We start from the raw sequence: 21,411 nt of genomic DNA, 5'->3' as shown, positions 1-21,411 counted from the left end.
CGATGTAATCCTTTAACAGACAGACGCATGCTTGTTGCTGCTGCTTTGAGGATGCAGGTGCAGCTACAGCCCACACAATTCACAAAGACAGAAAAAAAAGAAGAATTTTTTTATTGTTTGTGGAGCGCACTTTGAGGGTTACACCACCCTTTAACAGACAGACGCACGCTTGTCGCTGCTGCTTTGAGGATACAGGTGCGGCTACTGCGCATACATTTCACACACAAACACTGAAAAAAAGAAGATTATTTTATTTTGTTGGAGCGCACTTTGGGGGTAACACCACCCTTTAACAGACAGACGCATGCTTGTCGCTGCTGCTTTGAGGATGCTGGTGCGGCTACAGCCCACACAATTCACAAAGACAGAAAAAAAGGAAGAATTTTTTTATTGTTTGTGGAGCGCACTTTGAGGGTTACACCACCCTTTAACAGACAGATGCACACTTGTCGCTGCTGCTTTGAGGATGCAGGTGCGGCTACTGCATATACATTTCACACACAAACACAGAAAAAAAGAAGATTATTTTATTTTGTTGGAGCGCACTTTGGGGGTAACACCACCCTTTAACAGACAGACGCACGCTTGTCGCTGCTGCTTTGAGGACAGTATCATATGCAGTAACAGTAGACTTGTCAGAAATTGTTGGCACGTCCTTCAGTCCGGACCAGATGTCCAAACCAGCCCTTTACTTATGACAAAGGCGCACGCTTGGCGCTGCTACTATGTTGATGCACGTGCGGCTACATCGCACACAAGTCACAAACACATTAAAAAAATAGTTTTTTATTTTTTGGAGCACTTTGAGGGTTACACCACCCTTTAACAGACAGACGCACGCTTGTCGCTGCTGCTTTGAGGATGCAAGTGCGGCTACAGCCCACACAATTCACAAAGACAGAAAAAAAAAGAACAATATTTTTATTGTTTGTGTAGCACACTTTGAGGGTGTCACCACCCTTTAACAGACAGACGCACGCTTGTCGCTGCTGCTTTGAGGATGCAGGTGCGGCTACAGCCCACACATTTCACAAAGACCGAAAAAAAAAGAACAATATTTTTATTGTTTGTGTAGCACACTTTGAGGGTGTCACCACCCTTTAACAGACAGACGCACGCTTGTCGCTGCTGCTTTGAGGATGCAGGTGGAATCTAGACGGGATTTGGAACCGGGGACACACTACCTCCATCAATTGTCTAAATCCCACTGCACTAATGGCGGATACCGGACGCACGTCTAACACCAACATAGCAGTCAAGGCCTTTTTGCTTCAGGATGACTGCTGTCGTACTTCATCCTCATCGCTAGGGACTGTTGGAGGGTCAATTGTTTACTAAAAGTAGTGATGTTCCTACTTCCTCTCTGGGATGATGAACAACTCCCAGCAGCAGCAATAGCACTAGGAGGAAGTGGTTCTTGATCTTTCCTATTTTATTTTTATCGGAGAAAGTTTGGTCCTCCATTTATGTTATATTGATATATACGTGCGGCTAAAGCGCACACAAACACAGAAAATATTTTTTTATTTTTGCTGGAGAGTAGTGCACTTTGTGGGTTACACCACCCTTTAAGAAATTAGCCAGCCGGCTCTTTACTTATGGGACACAGGCGCATGCTTGGCGCTGCTCCTTTGTTGATGCACGTGCAGCCACAGTGCACACAAGTCACAAACACAGAAAATATTATTTTTTTTGGTTTGGAGTGTACTTTGGGGGTTACAGCACCCTTTAATGGTCAAGCCAGCCGGCCCTTTACTTATGACACAGGCGCACGCTTGGCACTACTTTGTTGATGCACGTGCGGCTACTGCGCACACAATTCACAAACACAGAAAATATATATTTTTTTGATTTGGACTGGAGTGTACTTTGGGGGTTACAGCACCCTTTAACGGTCAAGCCAGCCGGCCCTTTACTTATGACACAGGCGCACGCTTGGCACTACTTTGTTGATGCACGTGCGGCTACTGCGCACACAATTCACAAACACAGAAAATATATTTTTTTTTTATTTGGACTGGAGTGTACTTTGGGGGTTACAGCACCCTTTAACGGTCAAGCCAGCCGGCCCTTTACTTATGACACAGGCGCACGCTTGGCACTACTTTGTTGATGCACGTGCGGCTACTGCGCACACAATTCACAAACACAGAAAATAATTTTTTTTTTGGTTTGGACTGGAGTGTACTTTGGGGGTTACAGCACCCTTTAACGGTCAAGCCAGCCGGCCCTTTACTTATGACACAGGCGCACGCTTGGCACTACTTTGTTGATGCACGTGCGGCTACTGCGCACACAATTCACAAACACAGAAAATAATTATTTTTTTTGTTTGGACTGGAGTGTACTTTGGGGGTTACAGCACCCTTTAACGGTCAAGCCAGCCGGCCCTTTACTTATAACACAGGCGCACGCTTGGCACTACTTTGTTGATGCACGTGCGGCTACTGCGCACACAATTCACAAACATAGAAAATCATTTTTTTTTTGGTTTGGACTGGAGTGTACTTTGGGGGTTACAGCACCCTTTAACGGTCAAGCCAGCCGGCCCTTTACTTATGACACAGGCGCACGCTTGGCACTACTTTGTTGATGCACGTGCGGCTACTGCGCACACAATTCACAAACACAGAAAATAATTATTTTTTTTGTTTGGACTGGAGTGTACTTTGGGGGTTACAGCACCCTTTAACGGTCAAGCCAGCCGGCCCTTTACTTATAACACAGGCGCACGCTTGGCACTACTTTGTTGATGCACGTGCGGCTACTGCGCACACAATTCACAAACACAGAAAATATATATTTTTTTGGTTTGGACTGGAGTGTACTTTGGGGGTTACAGCACCCTTTAACGGTCAAGCCAGCCGGCCCTTTACTTATGACACAGGCGCACGCTTGGCACTACTTTGTTGATGCACGTGCGGCTACTGCGCACACAATTCACAAACACACAAAAAATATTATTTTTTTAGCACTTGGGGGGAGCATCCCTGATGGACAGAGCATCCCCTGGACAACACTACAGCACCCCTTTAGGACTGGGACACTGCACAGGACTTTGGAGTGGACACAGCCCCTATGGAGAACTGACTGCACAACACAGTCCAACCAGCCCCTATGGACTTTGAAGTAGTGGACACAGCCCCTATTAACAACAGCAGCACAGTGCACACAATTCACAAACACAGAAAATATTTTTTTATTTGGTTTGGAGTGCACTTTGGGGGTTACAGCACCCTTTAACGGTCAAGCCAGCCGGCCCTTTACTTATGACACAGGCGCACGCTTGGCACTACTTTGTTGATGCACGTGCGGCTACTGCGCACACAATTCACAAACACAGAAAATATATTTTTTTTTTATTTGGACTGGAGTGTACTTTGGGGGTTACAGCACCCTTTAACGGTCAAGCCAGCCGGCCCTTTACTTATGACACAGGCGCACGCTTGGCACTACTTTGTTGATGCACGTGCGGCTACTGCGCACACAATTCACAAACACAGAAAATAATTATTTTTTTTGTTTGGACTGGAGTGTACTTTGGGGGTTACAGCACCCTTTAACGGTCAAGCCAGCCGGCCCTTTACTTATGACACAGGCGCACGCTTGGCACTACTTTGTTGATGCACGTGCGGCTACTGCGCACACAATTCACAAACACAGAAAATAATTTTTTTTTTGGTTTGGACTGGAGTGTACTTTGGGGGTTACAGCACCCTTTAACGGTCAAGCCAGCCGGCCCTTTACTTATGACACAGGCGCACGCTTGGCACTACTTTGTTGATGCACGTGCGGCTACTGCGCACACAATTCACAAACACACAAAAAATATTATTTTTTTAGCACTTGGGGGGAGCACCCCTGATGGACAGAGCATCCCCTGGACAACACTACAGCACCCCTTTAGGACTGGGACACTGCACAGGACTTTGGAGTGGACACAGCCCCTATGGAGAACTGACTGCACAACACAGTCCAGCCAGCCCCTATGGACTTTGAAGTAGTGGACACAGCCCCTATTAACAACAGCAGCACAGTGCACACAATTCACAAACACAGAAAATATTTTTTTATTTGGTTTGGAGTGCACTTTGGGGGTTACAGCACCCTTTAACGGTCAAGCCCGCCGGCCCTTTACTTATGACACAGGCGCACGCTTGGTGCTACTTTGTTGATGCACGTGCGGCTACTGCGCACACAATTCACAAACACAAAAATATATATATTTTTTTGGAGTGCAATTTGGGGGTTACAGCACCCTTTAATGGACAAGCCAGCCGGCCCTTTACTTATGGGACACAGGCGCATGCCTGGCGCTGCTCCTTTGTTGATGCACGTGCAGCCACAGTGCACACAATTCACAAACACAGAAAATATATATTTTTTTGATTTGGACTGGAGTGTACTTTGGGGGTTACAGCACCCTTTAACGGTCAAGCCAGCCGGCCCTTTACTTATGACACAGACGCACGCTTGGCACTACTTTGTTGATGCACGTGCGGCTACTGCGCACACAATTCACAAACACAGAAAATATATATTTTTTTGGTTTGGACTGGAGTGTACTTTGGGGGTTACAGCACCCTTTAACGGTCAAGCCAGCCGGCCCTTTACTTATGACACAGGCGCACGCTTGGCACTACTTTGTTGATGCACGTGCGGCTACTGCGCACACAATTCAAACACAGAAAAAAAATTTTTTTTTGGTTTGGACTGGAGTGTACTTTGGGGGTTACAGCACCCTTTAACGGTCAAGCCAGCCGGCCCTTTACTTATGACACAGGCGCACGCTTGGCACTACTTTGTTGATGCACGTGCGGCTACTGTGCACACAATTCACAAACACACAAAAAATATTATTTTTTTAGCACTTGGGGGGAGCACCCCTGATGGACAAAGCATCCCCTGGACAACACTACAGCTACAGCACCCCTTTAGGACTGGGACACTGCACAGGACTTTGGAGTGGACACAGCCCCTATGGAGAACTGACTGCACAACACAGTCCAGCCAGCCCCTATGGACTTTGAAGTAGTGGACACAGCCCCTATTAACAACAGCAGCACAACACAGCCAGCCCCTATGGACTTTGAAGTAGTGGACAACAGCAGCACAGCGCAGCACAGCACAACACTACTCTGCACTACACTACACTACACAGCCCAGCCAGCCCTAACTCCCACCCTCCCTCTTCACTGTCCACAGCCGAGTGAGAAAATGGCGCCGACGCGGGTACCTTATATAGGTTCCAAAACCCGCGACACTCGGAAGGCGGGATGATGACATTTTGCCTCGATTTCAGATCCGAGTCAGGCGGGAAAAGTCGAACCTGACACGGATCTGCCTCGGATCGGGGGGGTTCGGATTTCAGAAATCCGAACCCGCTCACCCCTAATATATATATATATGTGTGTGTGTGTGTGTAGAGAGTGATCGAAGCTCTGATCACGAGGTGGAAGTATATTTTCACGCTCAACAGACTTCCTGTGAATGAATCCAATGGAGGGCACTGCTGTCTGCCTTTTTTAGCCAACGGTGGCTGATTGCTGATTGTACTGAGGACTCGATTCAGACCCGCTCGTTAGATGCGTTTGCACGCAGCAAAAGTATGCAAATCCTCGATCGCACGGCAAGGCATTAGCACGGACACTATGTCTTGGTGTGCGATCGCGGTGTGTATGCAGACGCCCACCAGCCTGTCTTAAGACGCCCACTTATGCACGTCATCTCCAGGATGTGTATGTAACCATCGGTAACATCAAGTACCATTGGAAGCGATTGCAGCACTTGTGGCTGACCGTACCCTACCACAAGCATTGCGAGTGCTTCACTGTGTAAAACAACCAGGTGACGTGTATTATGACACTGTGTCTTAATTATGCACGCCTCTTAAACGGCATTAAGACACTCAGGCACGCCTGCGTTCGCACCACCACTCCCCGGTTTCCATCGACCAACCCGTCACCACCCACAAATGGCATGTCCTGTCACTTATTCTAGCTAGCTGTCTATGCGCAGCGAGCGAACGCTTCCCTATCGCATGGACTAGTTCACGCATGCGCACTGCGATGTGTACGCATGCGCAGATTGCAAACAGCAGCTGGCTGAATCAGACCCTGAGTTTATAGTTGACATCATAAAAATGTCCTCAGGTGCAGGGGACTTGGTACAGTGAACTGCCTCTTCATGGCTCTGCCCCCCACCTGCTGCTTAATTTACCATAGCAAGTACCAGAGCAGTGATGAAACAATTTCCCTCCAACCACCAACTTCACTGAGCAAGTGAAAAGATTAGAAGACTGGTCATATCTCTCGGGAGCCTGGCAGAGCACCCAGACATTCCAGGGGTGTAGATAAGTGTGACTGAGCTGCATACCCAGAAGGGTACAAGGGGGACACCTGATATGGACTTAGAGATTCCAAAGTGTCAAGGCCTCTCAGAAATCTTAGGAGTCCAGTCCATCTGCCCCCTGATTGCTGGCAGCCTCACAACCGGTACAGTTAAGTTTTTTATTTTCCTAGTGCACGTGAGGTCTTGACGTTGTGCGACTGGGTAGCAGAGGAACTGCAAATAAAAACAGGCAGCAGAAGATAAGTGTGGGCTGGAGAGTCACGGGAAGGAGGGCTGGAGATGCAGAGACACGGGAATGGATAGTGCTGAAGACACAGGGCTGGAGAGACAGAGCGGAATGTGCTGGAGAGATATGGAGTGGATGAGGCTGAGAAACACGGGGTGGATGAGGCTGACAGACACGGAGTGGATGAGGCTGAGAGACAGGGTGTGGATGAGGCTGAGAGACACGAGGTGGATGAGGCTGAGAGACACGGAGTGGATGAGGCTGAGAAATTGGGAATGAGGCTGAGAGATGTTGACAGGATGAGGCTAAGTGACACAGGGCCTGATTCAGAGCCGGACGCTCTGACCAGAGCGCTCGCTCTGAATCAGGGCCCTCCTACCTAAAAATGGAGCCATGTAAATTATGCAATCAACAAAAGGTAACGCTCACCCCCATCTTGACTTCCCACCCGTTTAGGTGGTGATACTGCCCCCCGTTAGGTTGGTAGAGCCAACTACCAGTCAACGAAGGGAGCGCCCTTAAATCATAATTGCACCCGGACTGGTGACCTGCCATTCTTTCCCGCCACCCAAAACCAAACCCACAACATACCAAAATTTATAGGGGAGGGAGGGTGGGGTATCTGGAACAAAGAGGCTTTGGCCCACACTTCTAGCCCTTTATATAATGTTCCTGTTACAAACCCGCCCCTGCTTGCCATAGGCTAACTCCAACAAGTAATTTGCATACATGCCTGCCCCCATCCTAGAGGTTTAAAACACCTCTTTTCTTATGCAATCTTTCGGTTTCTCAAATTTAAAATTCTCTTCACACTTTATATCTGCCCCACATGCAGTGCAACATGGTTATGCCAAGCTCAGACTCAGGTGCTGTATAATGGCATCAGGGGCGTTTCAAGAGAGGAGGGTGCCCATGTGCACCACACACCCTGCACCCATTATAAATACACCACTTATAACCGGCATTGTACAAATTCACAAATAGGGCACTCTGGTGCGTTTCTTCCTACCAGATGGAGAATTTTTTTTAACCACAGGGGCTTCTTTTTGCTTAGTTCTTTAATGTTTGAACTATGTCTCAGTAACAAACAGACAGAGTGCACCAAAGTGATTTACTGTAGAAACAGGAATTGTTTTTTTGTATCATTTGGTAATACCTTGTACGTTTTCTGGCAGAACTGTTATTCTCCAGTATAATATTGTTTTCCTATATCATACTATGGGGCCTATTTATCAACAAGCTTTATCATACGCAACAAATAATAAAACTCAAACCGTAATAAAACTCAAATAATAAGAAAATTCAAACAAAAATCTTTGAAACAGATGACAGTTGGGAACTGATTGGCTGGAGCACCATTATCATACACAACGAGTTTTAGCACTCGTTGCTTATAATAAAACTCGTTGATAAATAGGCCCTTATATACATACTGTACTTGCATGCTGTGTATTGGGTCATCCATTAGATAGACCAGATAAATATTCTATATTGGCAGCATTCCAAAACACAAATCTCATGTAAGGGGTAAGTTTACTAAGATTCGTGTTTGTCCTGTGTTTTTTTTAGATCAAACATGGACGTCACAGGGACACGAGAGACTTTTGACAGCTGAACATTCAAATTTATCAAAAATCGTGTTTTGCTGAATGTTTTTTTTTATGGTGTATGTCAGTGTTCGCTAACCTTGACACTCCAGCTGTTATGGAACTACATAACCCAGCATGCACTGCTACAGTTTTACTATTTGGGCATGCTAAAACTGTGGCAGGGCATGCTGGGATATATAGTTCCACAAAAGCTGGAGTGTCAAGGTTAGCCAACACTGGTGTATGTGATCATGTTTCTCCCCGAGCTCCCTGTGTCTCACCGCAGCCAAACACACCCGAACATACAGCCTGTACATATCAGTGAGATACATGCAGGCTGCATGTGTGTATTCTGTTAAAAAAAAAATTAAAATAGAAAAGAAAACATCATGGGGTTCCCCCCCAAAAGCATAACCAGCCCCGGGCTCTGGGAGCCAGTCCTGGTATTAAAGATACGGAGGACAAATTGTGTAGGAATCCCCCGTATTTTATGAACCAGCACTGGGCTCTATGAACTGGTCCTAGTTTTAAAAATAAAGGGAAAAATTCTGTAAGGTTCCCCGTATTTTTAAAACCAGCACTGGGCTCAAACTAGCCATAGTTTAATGCCACAGCCAAGGGACCCTTTCACCCAGTCCCCTGGCCAAAGTATTAACACCCCAAACTAGTCAGCCCAGGCCAGGGATCCCAGGGGAGGTTGTGGCACCGCCCCCCAATAAAGGGGTCTCCCCTCTCCTGAGCATCCCAGGCCTAGGATGAAGCCCAGGGCTTTTCCCTGCCCCCTTGGCCAGTGGGTGCAGGTGTAATAGTGATAATAATAGATGTATACTATTGTTTTTTATAGTGGGACTACCGGTGCCAGCGTGCCTGCCCTTTGGTACTTGTTTCCACATACATCTCGTCCCCGGCAAATGACGGAAACCTTGTGGGTTCTGTCACTTGCTGGGCCGCCAGCCAATCAGAGGCCGCTCTAGAGTTAACAGCCGCTGATTGGTTGTGAGCTGCGTGGGTTTGACTGACATCTCAACCAGATATTTACAATTTACATGCAGAAACATACACCGATCACACTGATCGGTGTATGTTTCTGCTAAACACACAACTCAGGACTCCACCATTACAGTCCAGGTGTTAAGGTTATCCATGCTTGAGCCCAGGTGACTTAATTAGTACTTCAGTCAATTTGATTTAACCATCTGGTCTCAAACATGAATATCCTTAAAACCTGGACTGTAATGGCAGAGTATTTACTGCTCAGAGAGAAAGGGAACAACCCAGCCCCTCTCAGTAGAGTATCATTTTGGATCCCAGCAGCTGAGGGACCTTAGTAGGAACCTTCAGCTGCTTTGTCTTGTAGCAGCTGCAACTCCAGTAATTACTCTGTGTTCATATCTTGAGGTGTCTGACCACGTATATATGTATGGTGTGTAGCTTAATGCTGTATGTCTGTAGCTATTGCTCTCTCTTATCAAACATTTTCTATTGAGAAATGATGTCCTTCAAAAGACATTGGAACAGGATCTCCTTGCCCAGGTCATCAGTATATTTTAGGATTAGTGGTCCTTTTGGGAGAGAAAGTAAAAATATTAATGTTTCTGGTGATTCTCAGATCCTGGTTCATGTGGCAATCACTAATAGAGTTGAACAATCTCTTGTGGAAAACATTGTAAAGCTGCGTCATGCTGCTCGTGGAAAAGAAGTCTGTTTATTAAATACATATGAAGATTTGGACCTGGTGCTCGTAATAGATGGGCAAATCACACCTGGGGTGGCAAGTGACGGGGGGGGGGGGGTAAACAAACACTATAGAACAGTGGTTTTCAAGCTCTGTCCTCAGGACCCCAAACAGGTCACGTTTTCCAGGTCACCCAGCAGGTGCACAGATGTACTCATTACTCACTGACACATTTTAAAAGATCCACAGGTAGAGTCAATTATTTCACTTGTGATTCTGTGAGGTGACCTGGAAAACATGCACTGTTTGGGGTCCTGAGGACAGATTTTGAAAACCTGTGCCATAGAATATCTTACTATTACTTGGCTGCTCTGTTCTTCTAATAACTAAACGTCTCCATTTTCTTTCCTATTTTCTTGCAGTGGTAACCTACTTTTCTCTCTCCAAATTGATTCAGTCTGACAGGACTGTGCGGCAGTAATGCCCTGTGTAACGAGAGGGACGCTGGAAGAAGCAGAACTCTACATTTCTTCTGAAGCTCTTGCGATATATTTCCCATTTTAGTGGAAATCCAGTGTCGCACCATGCCTGGACCCCACCATTATGCAATTACTGGACTCTGAGTAAGATAACAGCGGTTTGTTTTTTATCAGCCTTTGAGTGGACCTAAGCGCTATTTCTTCTACCTTCTAAGAGCCATTTTGTGTGCAGATTGTTCTTTCATATTCCTGGTTAATGTTTTCTTATTGCAATAATATGGAATATTCACTTGCCAGTGTATTATTAGAGCTAATGTTGGGTAACCTCTGAATTATAAACTGATATTAAATGTGCGTGGAGACATTGTTGGCTACAGGTTTAGTGCCTAAAGCAAAGCACTAAACTATCATAAGTAGGCAAAGATAATTGTCTCTTTTAGCAATAATATTATACATCTGAACACAAAAAAACTGAAACTGGCAGCCTCTATGTAATATGGTCAGACTTGCTGAATGACATTTATTAGAGTTGTAAACATTTCTACAACATTTTATTTGTTTACCCTTGTTTTATTGGGAACATTTCCATGTTCAGCACCTTGTTGATGACGACAGCATTGGACAGGGAAAGAATATTCATGTAACAACATGCGCCATTCACTGTCAGCCCGGCCGTCTCCACAGCAATGTCTAGTGGTGGATATGCTGTACTGCACATGTGCTGGCTTAGGTCACTGACATTGGGGGTGATTCAGAATTGTTCTCAGCTGCTGTGTGCAAATATACTAATGCTTCAGGAGGTGTCTTGTGTTAAAGGAAGGATGGGTACGGGATGCCGGCGCTTGGGATCCTGACGGTCAAAATCCAGACACTGGCATCCCGACAGGGTTAGGATACCGACACTTGTCAGTCGGTATCCTAACCCCCCCACATTGCCTAAACCTAACCTCCCCCTCCCCGCACCCTAAACCTACCCCCCCCCCTTAGTGCCTAACCCTAACCCTCCCCTTAGTGTCTAACCCTGCTGCTTACCTTCGGGATTCCGGCGGTCAGGATGGTGGCGCTGGGATTCTGACAAGTACTGGGATTCAGGCGCCGACATTCTGAGTGCCGGAATTCCCTGAGCCGGGATATTGAACGCATCCCTTAAAAGACGCCTCCTGCATGCTTCTGCGATCTGCCACTGCATCCGAGGACATAGCATCAGATCACTTATGAGAACACTAACCCTCAGGATACTCAGAATGGCTGTCTACCATCTGTAGCTGAGGCCAGGAAATCTGCATTGGAAGACACAGACACTGGCCTCTGCACTCCCAGAAACGGGGGGGAAGCGACGCACAACCCATTTTCAGGAACACCCCCACCAGTCAGGCTGTGGCTTAAGGGGGCACTGTGTGTGACGAAGAAGAATGGGTCATGCGCAAGTGCAGTCCCCCCGCCAACTAAGTTGTACGCAAACCATCGGGATAGGACTAATCTCAACAACGGAAACATTTTTATTAATTTTTCTTTTTTTTTCTTTAGATCTGTTAAGTTGGGAGAGGTGGGAATGTTTAATTGCAAAAGAGGGCCAGGCGTTATTATATAATTATAGTTTAATGATGTCATTTTATCACCCTTTCACTAAAGTATAAGCTAGAGAAATATATAGCACATGTCCCCCATAAGCAGAGCCGTACAAATGATGAGATGTGTTTTCCTCTGTATGGGCAGCATATGCGCCTGGGTCATGCCAAGTGGCTATCATCAGCATGTATTTGTACGGTCTCCATGAGCCACAAGCTACTGCGTTTGCCCTACATCAGACCGCCCCTTCCCGCCTATCCAATCTTCTGCGCATGTGTCCACAGTCTGTGCGCACAGAGCCGCAGTTGCGATGAAGATACAGTCTCAGAAAGGTCAGGAGAATGTATTGGGCGTTCCTGCGCAGTGACAGAGAGGTGGCTTAGGGACTCACGGAGATGGTTCATCTTATGGGTGTGATATGGGGGTGTCGCTGTAGTGATTGCGAATTCAGACGCACAACTGTCTATTCTGATAGAGAATCTGCACCTAGCATGTGGCTGGTACTAATTTCGATGGTGCGACCAATCTTTTATTTTTTTTTCCTAACTGGCGTTGAGGAGAGGAGGCGGGAGTGGGGGTGAGTCTGGGGCTGTACAGACTTAATGAGGACTGGCCCTTGTATAAAGGGTGCTGACAGACCTCTGGGGCATCAGCTGGACATTGGTCAGGTTGTCATGCCCTCAGATCCTGTGCACACTGGCAGCTCTATCCCCGGCTCTCTGAGCAAACCACATGTCTTGTGATGTCATTCAACTACAGGAAGACAGCTGGCACAAACTTCCTCCCACCGGTATGAAATTGTGTTACCTGTACCATGGGAGGATTAGATTTGATTTACATAGAACATCTTATTATTTTCTCTCAGTCACTGTTATTTTCAGAGTGATCTTTGTGTAAATCCTTCCATGATATATCTACATTTCATTAGCTGTTTCCTCTCCTCTGCTCTCTATTAGCTGCAGCTTAGACACATAGGTGCTCAGTCTTTTTTAAAGGTGGTTGTTTATGTTTCCCAACATTCTAACTGGTTTTACAACAACATTCATTTAATAAGAAGTAAAGTGGATTCCATTTATTTCTTGTGTTCTTACTCTGCAGTATATTAGGTCAGTGACTTGTCCTCTCAGGGTCTACCTACCAGCAATACCGCCCCAACATTTGTTATATAAACTCCATTGTCACCAATCACCAAACATTGGCCCTCATTCAGAGCCGGACGCTATTTGCGGTCGTTCGTTTAAAAACAAGGGGTGGCTATTCAAATGATTCGTACGCACATTGCAGTCTGTTCACACCTCTAAGTCTGAACGAACGAGCAAAACATACGCTCGTTTATTTGTTAAAAACGCCCCCTGGCCGCACGCATCCTACGTCATGTCCGCTATTTATTAGATTAATCGAGTACATCGACCAGCGTATGAACTGCTCGCTATTCTTGTGGTTGGTGTTTGCTACCACAAATTTGCGTGCAGTTCTGGCTATAAAATAACCCAGTGACGTGGTCAATGACGCTGCTGTTTTAAATATACACACCCATAAAACGCCCGCTTTGACCTTTAAGCACGCCTGCGTTCGGATCTCCACTCCCCATTTTCAAGCACCTTCCCCTGTTACCACCCACATACGCCTCATTCTGTCACTCAAAATAGCAGGCACTCGCTATATAGCGTACAAAGGATTTTCGGCCGCACTGACTGGTTCGCGCATGCGTACTAAAAAGCGTACGCATGCGCAGATGTGCAAACATCGCTCGGAACGAGCGTACTGCCGCTAACGAGCGGCTCTGAATGAGGGCCATTGTCCATTAGAGAAGTGTGCTACTGCACAATATGTTGTAGTCTTCTTTTGTGTGTTACTGTGACATGCTTCAGTTTGTGTTGCTGTAATTCCACCTCACATTGCACGTTGCTTTGCCGACCACAGATGTCTCTATGGATTATGATGTACTAATCATGGCTACTTTTGTGTTGGCCCTATCTATTGTTGATTTGGTCCCGCCCATATGAGGCCGCTTCCAGAATCTTTTCCCACCCCTGAAAACAGCAATCCCGCATAGAAGATATTTCTTTTCTTTGAACAGCACTTTTTAGGTATAAAATGAATAGTGCTTTATAGACAAGCAGCTAAGAAAATGACTATTTCCTTTTTATAATCCCTTTGGTTGGCAAACAAAAATGGCTGCCGGCATGTCACTAGAGGCAGTATTTATGTACAGGCAGGCTGATTATTGTTATCATTGGATAGTTAATGTGTGAGTGTAGATTTATTTTTAGATGATGAGAGAATATTTATGATTGGAGAAACAAAGATTTTCAGTTAACTTTAATGTATCTATTTCCGTATTAAGGTTTACTTTTAATTTCCTAATTTCAAAGGGACATCATATTAAAAATGACATAAACCATGCCTGTTCCTTCACAACGGCTTGCCTGTATGTGGACAGGTTATTGCTTGTTAAAGGGGAGCAAGTCTGCTGTATTCCTAGTGAGTCTGGCTTCTGGCAGCTCTGTTTCATTGCAGTCTATTGCCTAATATTTCATTGCCCTCCAGTAAAGCTTTCTCTCCTGATAATAAATATAACACATATTCTGAGAAATAAGGTTCTCAGTGTAAAAATGACATGCCCACATGTTTTACTGCACATTTATAGAAGTATACAATGAAAATAAACTTTTAGAATGGGTGTATACTTTCATTTTAAAGATGAACAGCAACACCTGACAATAGAGGAGCAGTGATGGGTGAAAGCCACATTGAAGTAATGGGCGAAGCATACTTACCGACTTTGGATGGGAAATCAGGGTAGGGGTAGATCCAAGAAGTTGGGGTAAAGGCATGGCTTAGCAAATCGCATCGTCGCAACACTGCCCTCTGAAACGGGCTTTTGGAATTCCCAGCATTGCATCACTGGTGGCTGGGCCATGAACATGTGGTTTATAGTGAAAGGCGTCATCACGCCCTCTCAACCATTTCACCTAGGTGGTACAATAATCATCTAGGGTGAACCATTGATGGTTTGCACCACTCGATGGCCACTGCAGCCGGTGCCTGGCAAATCGTGGGCCAATTAAAAAAAAAAATAGGGGGGGTGCTTAGCGGACCGCCAGGAGGAGGAGCTAAGCTCCGTTGGGAGCAGAAAACAAATACCATCGGGCTAAACTTTTCCATAGATGCCAGAAAACCATTGGCTCTCTGCCATCGATGGCAAAACCATCGGCAGTAAGCCATCGATATTTGTAAACGGTCGATGGCCATCCCTAATTTCACCTGAGAAGTCGCAGGTTGCAGGAAGGTTTCCCACTCTCCCTGGACCAGGGAGATTCACCTGGACTGCTGGAAATCTCCTTACAACGGGCAAGTATGCTTAAATTATAGCTCTTATAGGGGCTGGCAGTATAGAAGTAAAGTAGGTGTTGGTGACTGCTACATACTGTATTTTTCATAGCATGCAATTGTGAGCATTTGTTTTTATTTACCAAGATGTACTAGAAAAGATCAGTTAAAATCTAATTATTACAAGACTTTTCCAGCATATCCCTATCTTCCAGTGTTCATACACTTCCCTCATTTTCTTTATAGCCAGGGCATGAGATTGCATATGTATAAACAGCAGCCGCTGAAAACAAAAGGAGAACTTGCCAGTTAATTTATGCAGTGTAAGTCGTGATTAATTGCTTTGGTTGAAAACATTGAGCTCTTTTCTGATTTACAGATACAGTAAATATGCCATAAAAATTCATACAGATTGTAACTATGGGTCATCAATCCCCTCAGTGCTTTAATTAGCTAAGGGTTGTGCCATTCATTCCGCAGGAGAGCAGAACACTCTGTGCTGATGGCCAGATGACAAAGACCACAGTCACACCATAAAGAAACCAGAAGAGTCCCAATTGTCAGACAGAATATACTTGTACTGCGAAACCACTTATAGATCTTTCACTGGTGATTTATCTGGTGCACTGGGAGACTGGTGGAGATGGCAGCCATGGACAACCTGCATAAATCCTATAGATACACTTACACAATGTAAATATTGGATAGGGAATAATGTGTTGCTGCTTATATGCAGCTCCCCAACTCTGACACTAGCATACCTGATATCATTTTAATTTTGAAACCCCACCTGCACGTCAGTGTGTTTGTAGTTTGAACAACATCTAGACCCCTAGAGCTGGCTTATACTAATACTATCACCCAGGCACTGTAAATTGTTTTATTGTAGCCTCTAACCACACAGCACCCACTGTAGGACGAGTGTAGGAGCTGTCTAATGCTCACATAGGGGGTGATTCAGAGTCGTATGTATGTAAATGACGCTTTAAAATGCACATGCAAAAGTAGCCATATGCATAGTGCAAGATGCGTTCCTTACGGCAACAGTAGCGTATGCCTCTGGATTGTGGCAGGCACAGATCCCAGACACTAAAGTGAGAGTTTTTAGAAGTGGAGATGATGCCCATAATAACCAATCAGATTATCAGATTCTATTTAACATTTAGCTAGAACCTTCTACAAGAAAATAGCTAGATTCTGATTGGTTGCTATGGGCAACATCTCCACTTTAGTAAATATACCCCTTACTGTCAGTCCCATTTGTGCACATATTGTTAACCATATTGAAAACAACACATTCGCTATTATGCATCAGTGAATCTAAAGGGCAACGGAATATGCTGCGCTATATAAGAAACTGTTAATAAATAAATGAACCTACAAAAACCTCTGTAGTACAGCAGAAACGGTTTCCTACATCGCTTATTGCTATAAAAAAATTGCTGAAAAAAAAACATAATCACCAATCACTGTCAGTAGAGCATTTTCTAACAGCCAATCACAAACTCGCTATTGCAGGCAGCCATCTACATTATCATCTGTATTTGCACCCAATAAATAATACAGCTTTATCCAGCGTGCATGTGTTGTTTCCCTAGTTTGCATGTGTTCTCATTTGTGTGAACCTCACTGTACTCATGAGAACAGCCCCTTCCACCGCCGTCCTGCCACTCCGGTAATAAGGATTAATATGTGCTATATGCGTGTGGGTCAGCGAATTAGCTTGCTCAGCACAAATTCACACAAAATACTGTAACCCAACTAGCATAGTACTCACCCTGCATCAGTGTTGTACGCAACTTGTGGTGCGCATACCCCCAGGGCTCAAACTGAGTCGCACTCAAAGTGGCTGTATATGCCGGCAACCTCGGTAGCCTGGTTCAATGTGAGAATCCATAGGGCTAATGGGAGGGGGTAATGCATGTGCAAGCGGGAAGTCATGCACCTGCCCTGACAGCGCCACATTACAGCCCACTTCCACCTTTTCAGTTGTACGGATAGATGCAATCTAAATGCCTACGAATCTGTATCAATCCTTTTTGCAAACACAGTTTTGCTGCATGTACAGTGCAAAAATGCAATATACACAGACTTTATGGGTACGGGATGCCAGGGGTGTATCTAGGGATCCAAGCACCCCTGGCAATGTAATGGACTGGCGCCCCCCCCTATGCAGTGCCCCCAGCAGTAACCCTCTAGTAGCAATCCCCCTATGCTGCATTGCCCCCATTAGTAGCCCCCCTATACAGTGCCCCCAGTTGTAGTCCCCCCTATACAGTGCCACCAGTAGTGGCCACCCCCCTAAATTACTCCCAGTAGTGGCCACCCCTATACAGTGCCCCCAGTAGTGGCCACCCCTATACAGTGCCCCAAGTAGTGGCCACACCTATACAGTGCCCCCAATAGTGGCCACCACCCTAAATTGTCCCCAGTAGTGGCCACCCATATACAGAGCCCCCAGTAGCAGGCACCCCCCCGTAAAGTGCCCCAGTAGCGGCCACCCCTATTTCAGTGCCCCCAGTAGTGGCTACCCCCCTAAATTGTCCCCAGTAGTGGCCACCCATAAACAGAGCCCCCAGTAGCAGGCACCCCCCCCATAAAGTGCCCCCCAGTAGCGGCCACCCCTTATTTCAGTGCCCCCAGCAGTGGCCACCCCTATACAGAGCCCCCTATAGTGGGCACCCCCCATAAATTGCCCCCAGTAGCGGCCACCCCCTATTTTAGTGCCCCCCCTACACACACACACACACACACACACAAAGAAAAAAAAACTTATCTGATCCTCGCTCCCGACACGACCACCGCTGTCCGCTCAGTCCCGCCCACTTTTCTTCTGCATGGGAGAGACATCATACGCATGACATCTCTCCCATCACATGCTGCAGAGGGAGCCGGAAGACGGAGCTCATTAGTGAGCTCCAGCCGGCTCCCTCTGCGGACGACGCAGCAGCTAATGAGAGTCAGGCAGACTATCATTAGCTGGCTGCTATTACAAACACACAGCCGCCGCTGGTAGCTGCGTGTTTGTAAACTATGTAGGGCAAACTTGTCCACCCCTTGGCTACTGGTGGCACTGCCGGGTGGTGCCCCCCTTTGGTCGGCGCCCCTGGCGAGTGCCATCCTGGCCAATGGGTAGATACGCCCCTGCGGGATGCCGCTGCTCTGGATCCCGGCGCTCAGAATCCCGACGCCAGCATCCCTGCAGGGTTAGGATACTGACATCTGTTGGTAGGTATCCTAACCCTCCCCCAACCCTCCCTCCCCAGTGCCTGAACCTAACCTCCCCGCACCCTAAACCCAACCCTCCCCCCATTAGAGCCTAACCCTAATTCTCACTCCCCGATGCCTGAACCTAACCTCCCCCATAGTGCCTAACACTAACCCTCCCCCCAACCCTGCTACTTACCTTTCGGGATTCTGGCGGTTGGGATTACGGCCACGGCATTCTGAGCACCAGAATCCCTGCGGTCGGGATATTGACCGCATCCCCTGCAGACAAGTGTACATAGAAGTCAGCATTTTAATAAATTATATTTTCATTTAATTGGCTCTAATTTTGTGCAGATTATACAATCTTATCTTTTTTTTTCTTATATGTATCTTGAATTGTCTGACCACATAAAATAAGACATCAGCAGGCTGCTTTAATTGGATTACTCTTATTATTATGTCAGATACACTAACTGTGGCCTGTGACCTATCACAATGGAGTGTAGTATTACTATGCACTATCTAATTTTATATCCTGTGCTTTCAGGACATTTTATAAGCACATACTTACACACTCAATAATGTCAATTTTGACACATTTTGTGAGTGCTAAAGGTACTTATTCTTTGGCCTCATGCCCCCTTGTAGATCTAAAGACATTTATCAAAACCCTTTACTGCACAATTTGTCAATGATAATTGAGGCCAATTACGGTGTTGACAAGTCTGCAAATAGCTTTATATTCACCCATTGCCCAAGAGCCTTTCAGTGTGTGCATTCCCTTGTGGACATGTTACCAGATATCTCTATTTGAAGCTATATTTATTCTTCCCACCTGTTATGAGAAGTAGGTGATGACACATTACTGACTGCAGTGATCCTTGTTATATGCACAATAGACAAGGAAGACTTCACACACAGGCTCCTTTAAGACCATAGTATATGGCTCCTAGTAGATGTGTAGTGTATTTAGTGGTGTCAAAATTTGCCTACTTGCTTACCGTGTTCATAGGTGCACACCCAGCTCATGGGACCCTAGTCAAATTAATGTGGCTACAGAGTACCCAGTCCTGAATAAGCGACTGGGGAAGGACCCAGGCCTGCCAAAAAGGCTCAGCCATTTGCCCATATCGCCCACACCCCTCCCAAGTACCAGGGTCATCCCAGACCATGGACAGGCCCAGACCATCAATCATTATGACTGAGAGTAGAAATGGGCTGGTGCATGCTAACAGACTTTTGTTTAATTGAACTTCTCAGTCTTTTTCAGCCTCCCAGAAGTGCTTCTAGTAAACTAGGTATGTGCTGGTCTTCAGCCACATTGTGGTTTGCTCTCAAACATTATTACTATAATGGGTTGGCCAGTGATGATGATCAAATTTGCACATTGCCCAGTGGTAGTAGTTGATCACTTCTAGACAACCCCTTCCCAATAAAACAACCCATCTGAAAGCTGTCTCTCAGTTGCAGAGGTTGTCCATGGCTCTACCATACAACTTTTTTAAGACCTTCCAATACAGCCCGACTGACAGATGGCCAGCATTGTGATTCTTGTAGCAGCACATGTTTAAATATTAAAGAGTTGTTATAACATGAATAACACCTATAATGATTGTACCATATGTAGTATTACTATTATTACGTTATCGGCTGTGGACATATACAATAATGGGGCTAGTATGTATGGTATGCCAGAGCTGATTGTTACACCCTGCTCTTTATAACGCACAATAACTTATACCCCGTTTTACACCAGAGCAAAAACCTGTTTTTTTCTGGGTCTACCCGGGTCGCAGCTCAGCGTAAAAGGGTCCCTGAAAATAAGCCGGGTCAAGTGACCCAGCAATCCAACCGAGGGAGCTACCAGGGTCGAACCCAGGATGGACCTGGGTAATGGTGCAATGTAAACGGCGCAACCCGGGTTATCCAACCTGGATCATGCCTAAAATGAGCTGATAGGTAGTTGTGGAGCAGTTACCTCCCACTTTTTATGACCTCACAAGTTTAGCAGGGCAGACCCAGGTTCAGTGTGAACGAGACTGACCTGGGTTGGAACCATGTATGAAAACCCAGGTCGGGCCCAGGTTTTTGGTGGAAAAGAGGTATAAGGTGATAGCTATGCATTAAGTGACCAGTTAATTTTTTTAACATCTAAAATGTGAGTCTCCTTTTTCTGTATACCTTATGGTCCAAAAATAAACACCAACAAGAAATGGTCTTATACACTAATTGTAACAAGTACATTTTTCTTGTGTACTCGTTTACAACAGGGTTTCTCACCCTGTATTGTATGTACCCCCAGAAATATCTCAGACACATTCCATGGGAATTCTTCCTCTTAAATCTACCCAAAATATCTGTTTAGCATATAAGTAAAACGAAAAAAGTATACACCAAAGAAATCTGTGGCAATAGTTGGTAAATATTTTACTGATGTGTCCTATATGTAAATGTACACACACAGGAATACTTGATAATCTTTTACAGAAATAAGTGTTCACAATGATTGCTAGTCTGGGCCAGACAAAGTGGAATATACACTTGGTAATTGGATCACTGAATTGGAAATGACTTCCCTTCTTTGGGAGTATTGAGATGTTTGCCAATAGTGTTCTCACTTTCTTGCGGCCTGAATATAATATAACAAGAAGCAAATCTGAACTACTCATATGCTTCTATGTATGCATAGGAAAGCTTTCCTCTTTTCCAGCACATTAAGCCTGACATTGCAAGTTGCCTCTATTTGTTTATTTCGCTCCCACTGATGAGCACAGCTGCTGTAGCCCAGTGAAATGTTTCCTGTGCATTCTTATTTTTAACACATATTTGAGTTGTGATTCTGTGAGGAGACCTGGAAAACATGCACTGTTTGAGGTCCTGAGAACAGAGTTTGAGAACCTGTGCGCTAGACATATTACTAAACTAAAATACGAAACAATCAGATAAATGCATATATATCTGATTGCATTAATTTCTTTT

The 21,411-nt window shown here is 45.5% G+C and overlaps 1 protein-coding gene across 2 annotated transcripts in view; it reads left to right on the top strand.

Annotated features, from left to right (window-relative positions):
* CALCOCO1 (calcium binding and coiled-coil domain 1) overlaps positions 1-10,869 on the top strand; it is a 68,096-nt gene extending 57,227 nt beyond the window's left edge. Inside the window, exon 13 of one of the 2 annotated variants that reach the window (XM_088469285.1) lies at positions 10,264-10,869. In XM_088469285.1, coding sequence (XP_088325411.1) covers positions 10,264-10,269 — 6 coding nt within the window. In that variant the 3' untranslated portion in view covers positions 10,270-10,869. Of the gene's footprint in view, positions 1-8,146; positions 8,231-10,263 lie in introns of those variants that run through there. The other variant, XM_088469284.1, reaches the window with a different exon arrangement.
* The last annotated feature ends 10,542 nt before the right edge of the window (positions 10,870-21,411 follow it).

Source organism: Taudactylus pleione, unplaced genomic scaffold (genome assembly GCF_031769625.1).
Source record: "Taudactylus pleione unplaced genomic scaffold, aTauple2 ptg000089l, whole genome shotgun sequence".
NCBI lineage: Eukaryota > Metazoa > Chordata > Amphibia > Anura > Myobatrachidae > Taudactylus > Taudactylus pleione.
This window is presented reverse-complemented; position numbering and strand designations above follow the sequence as displayed.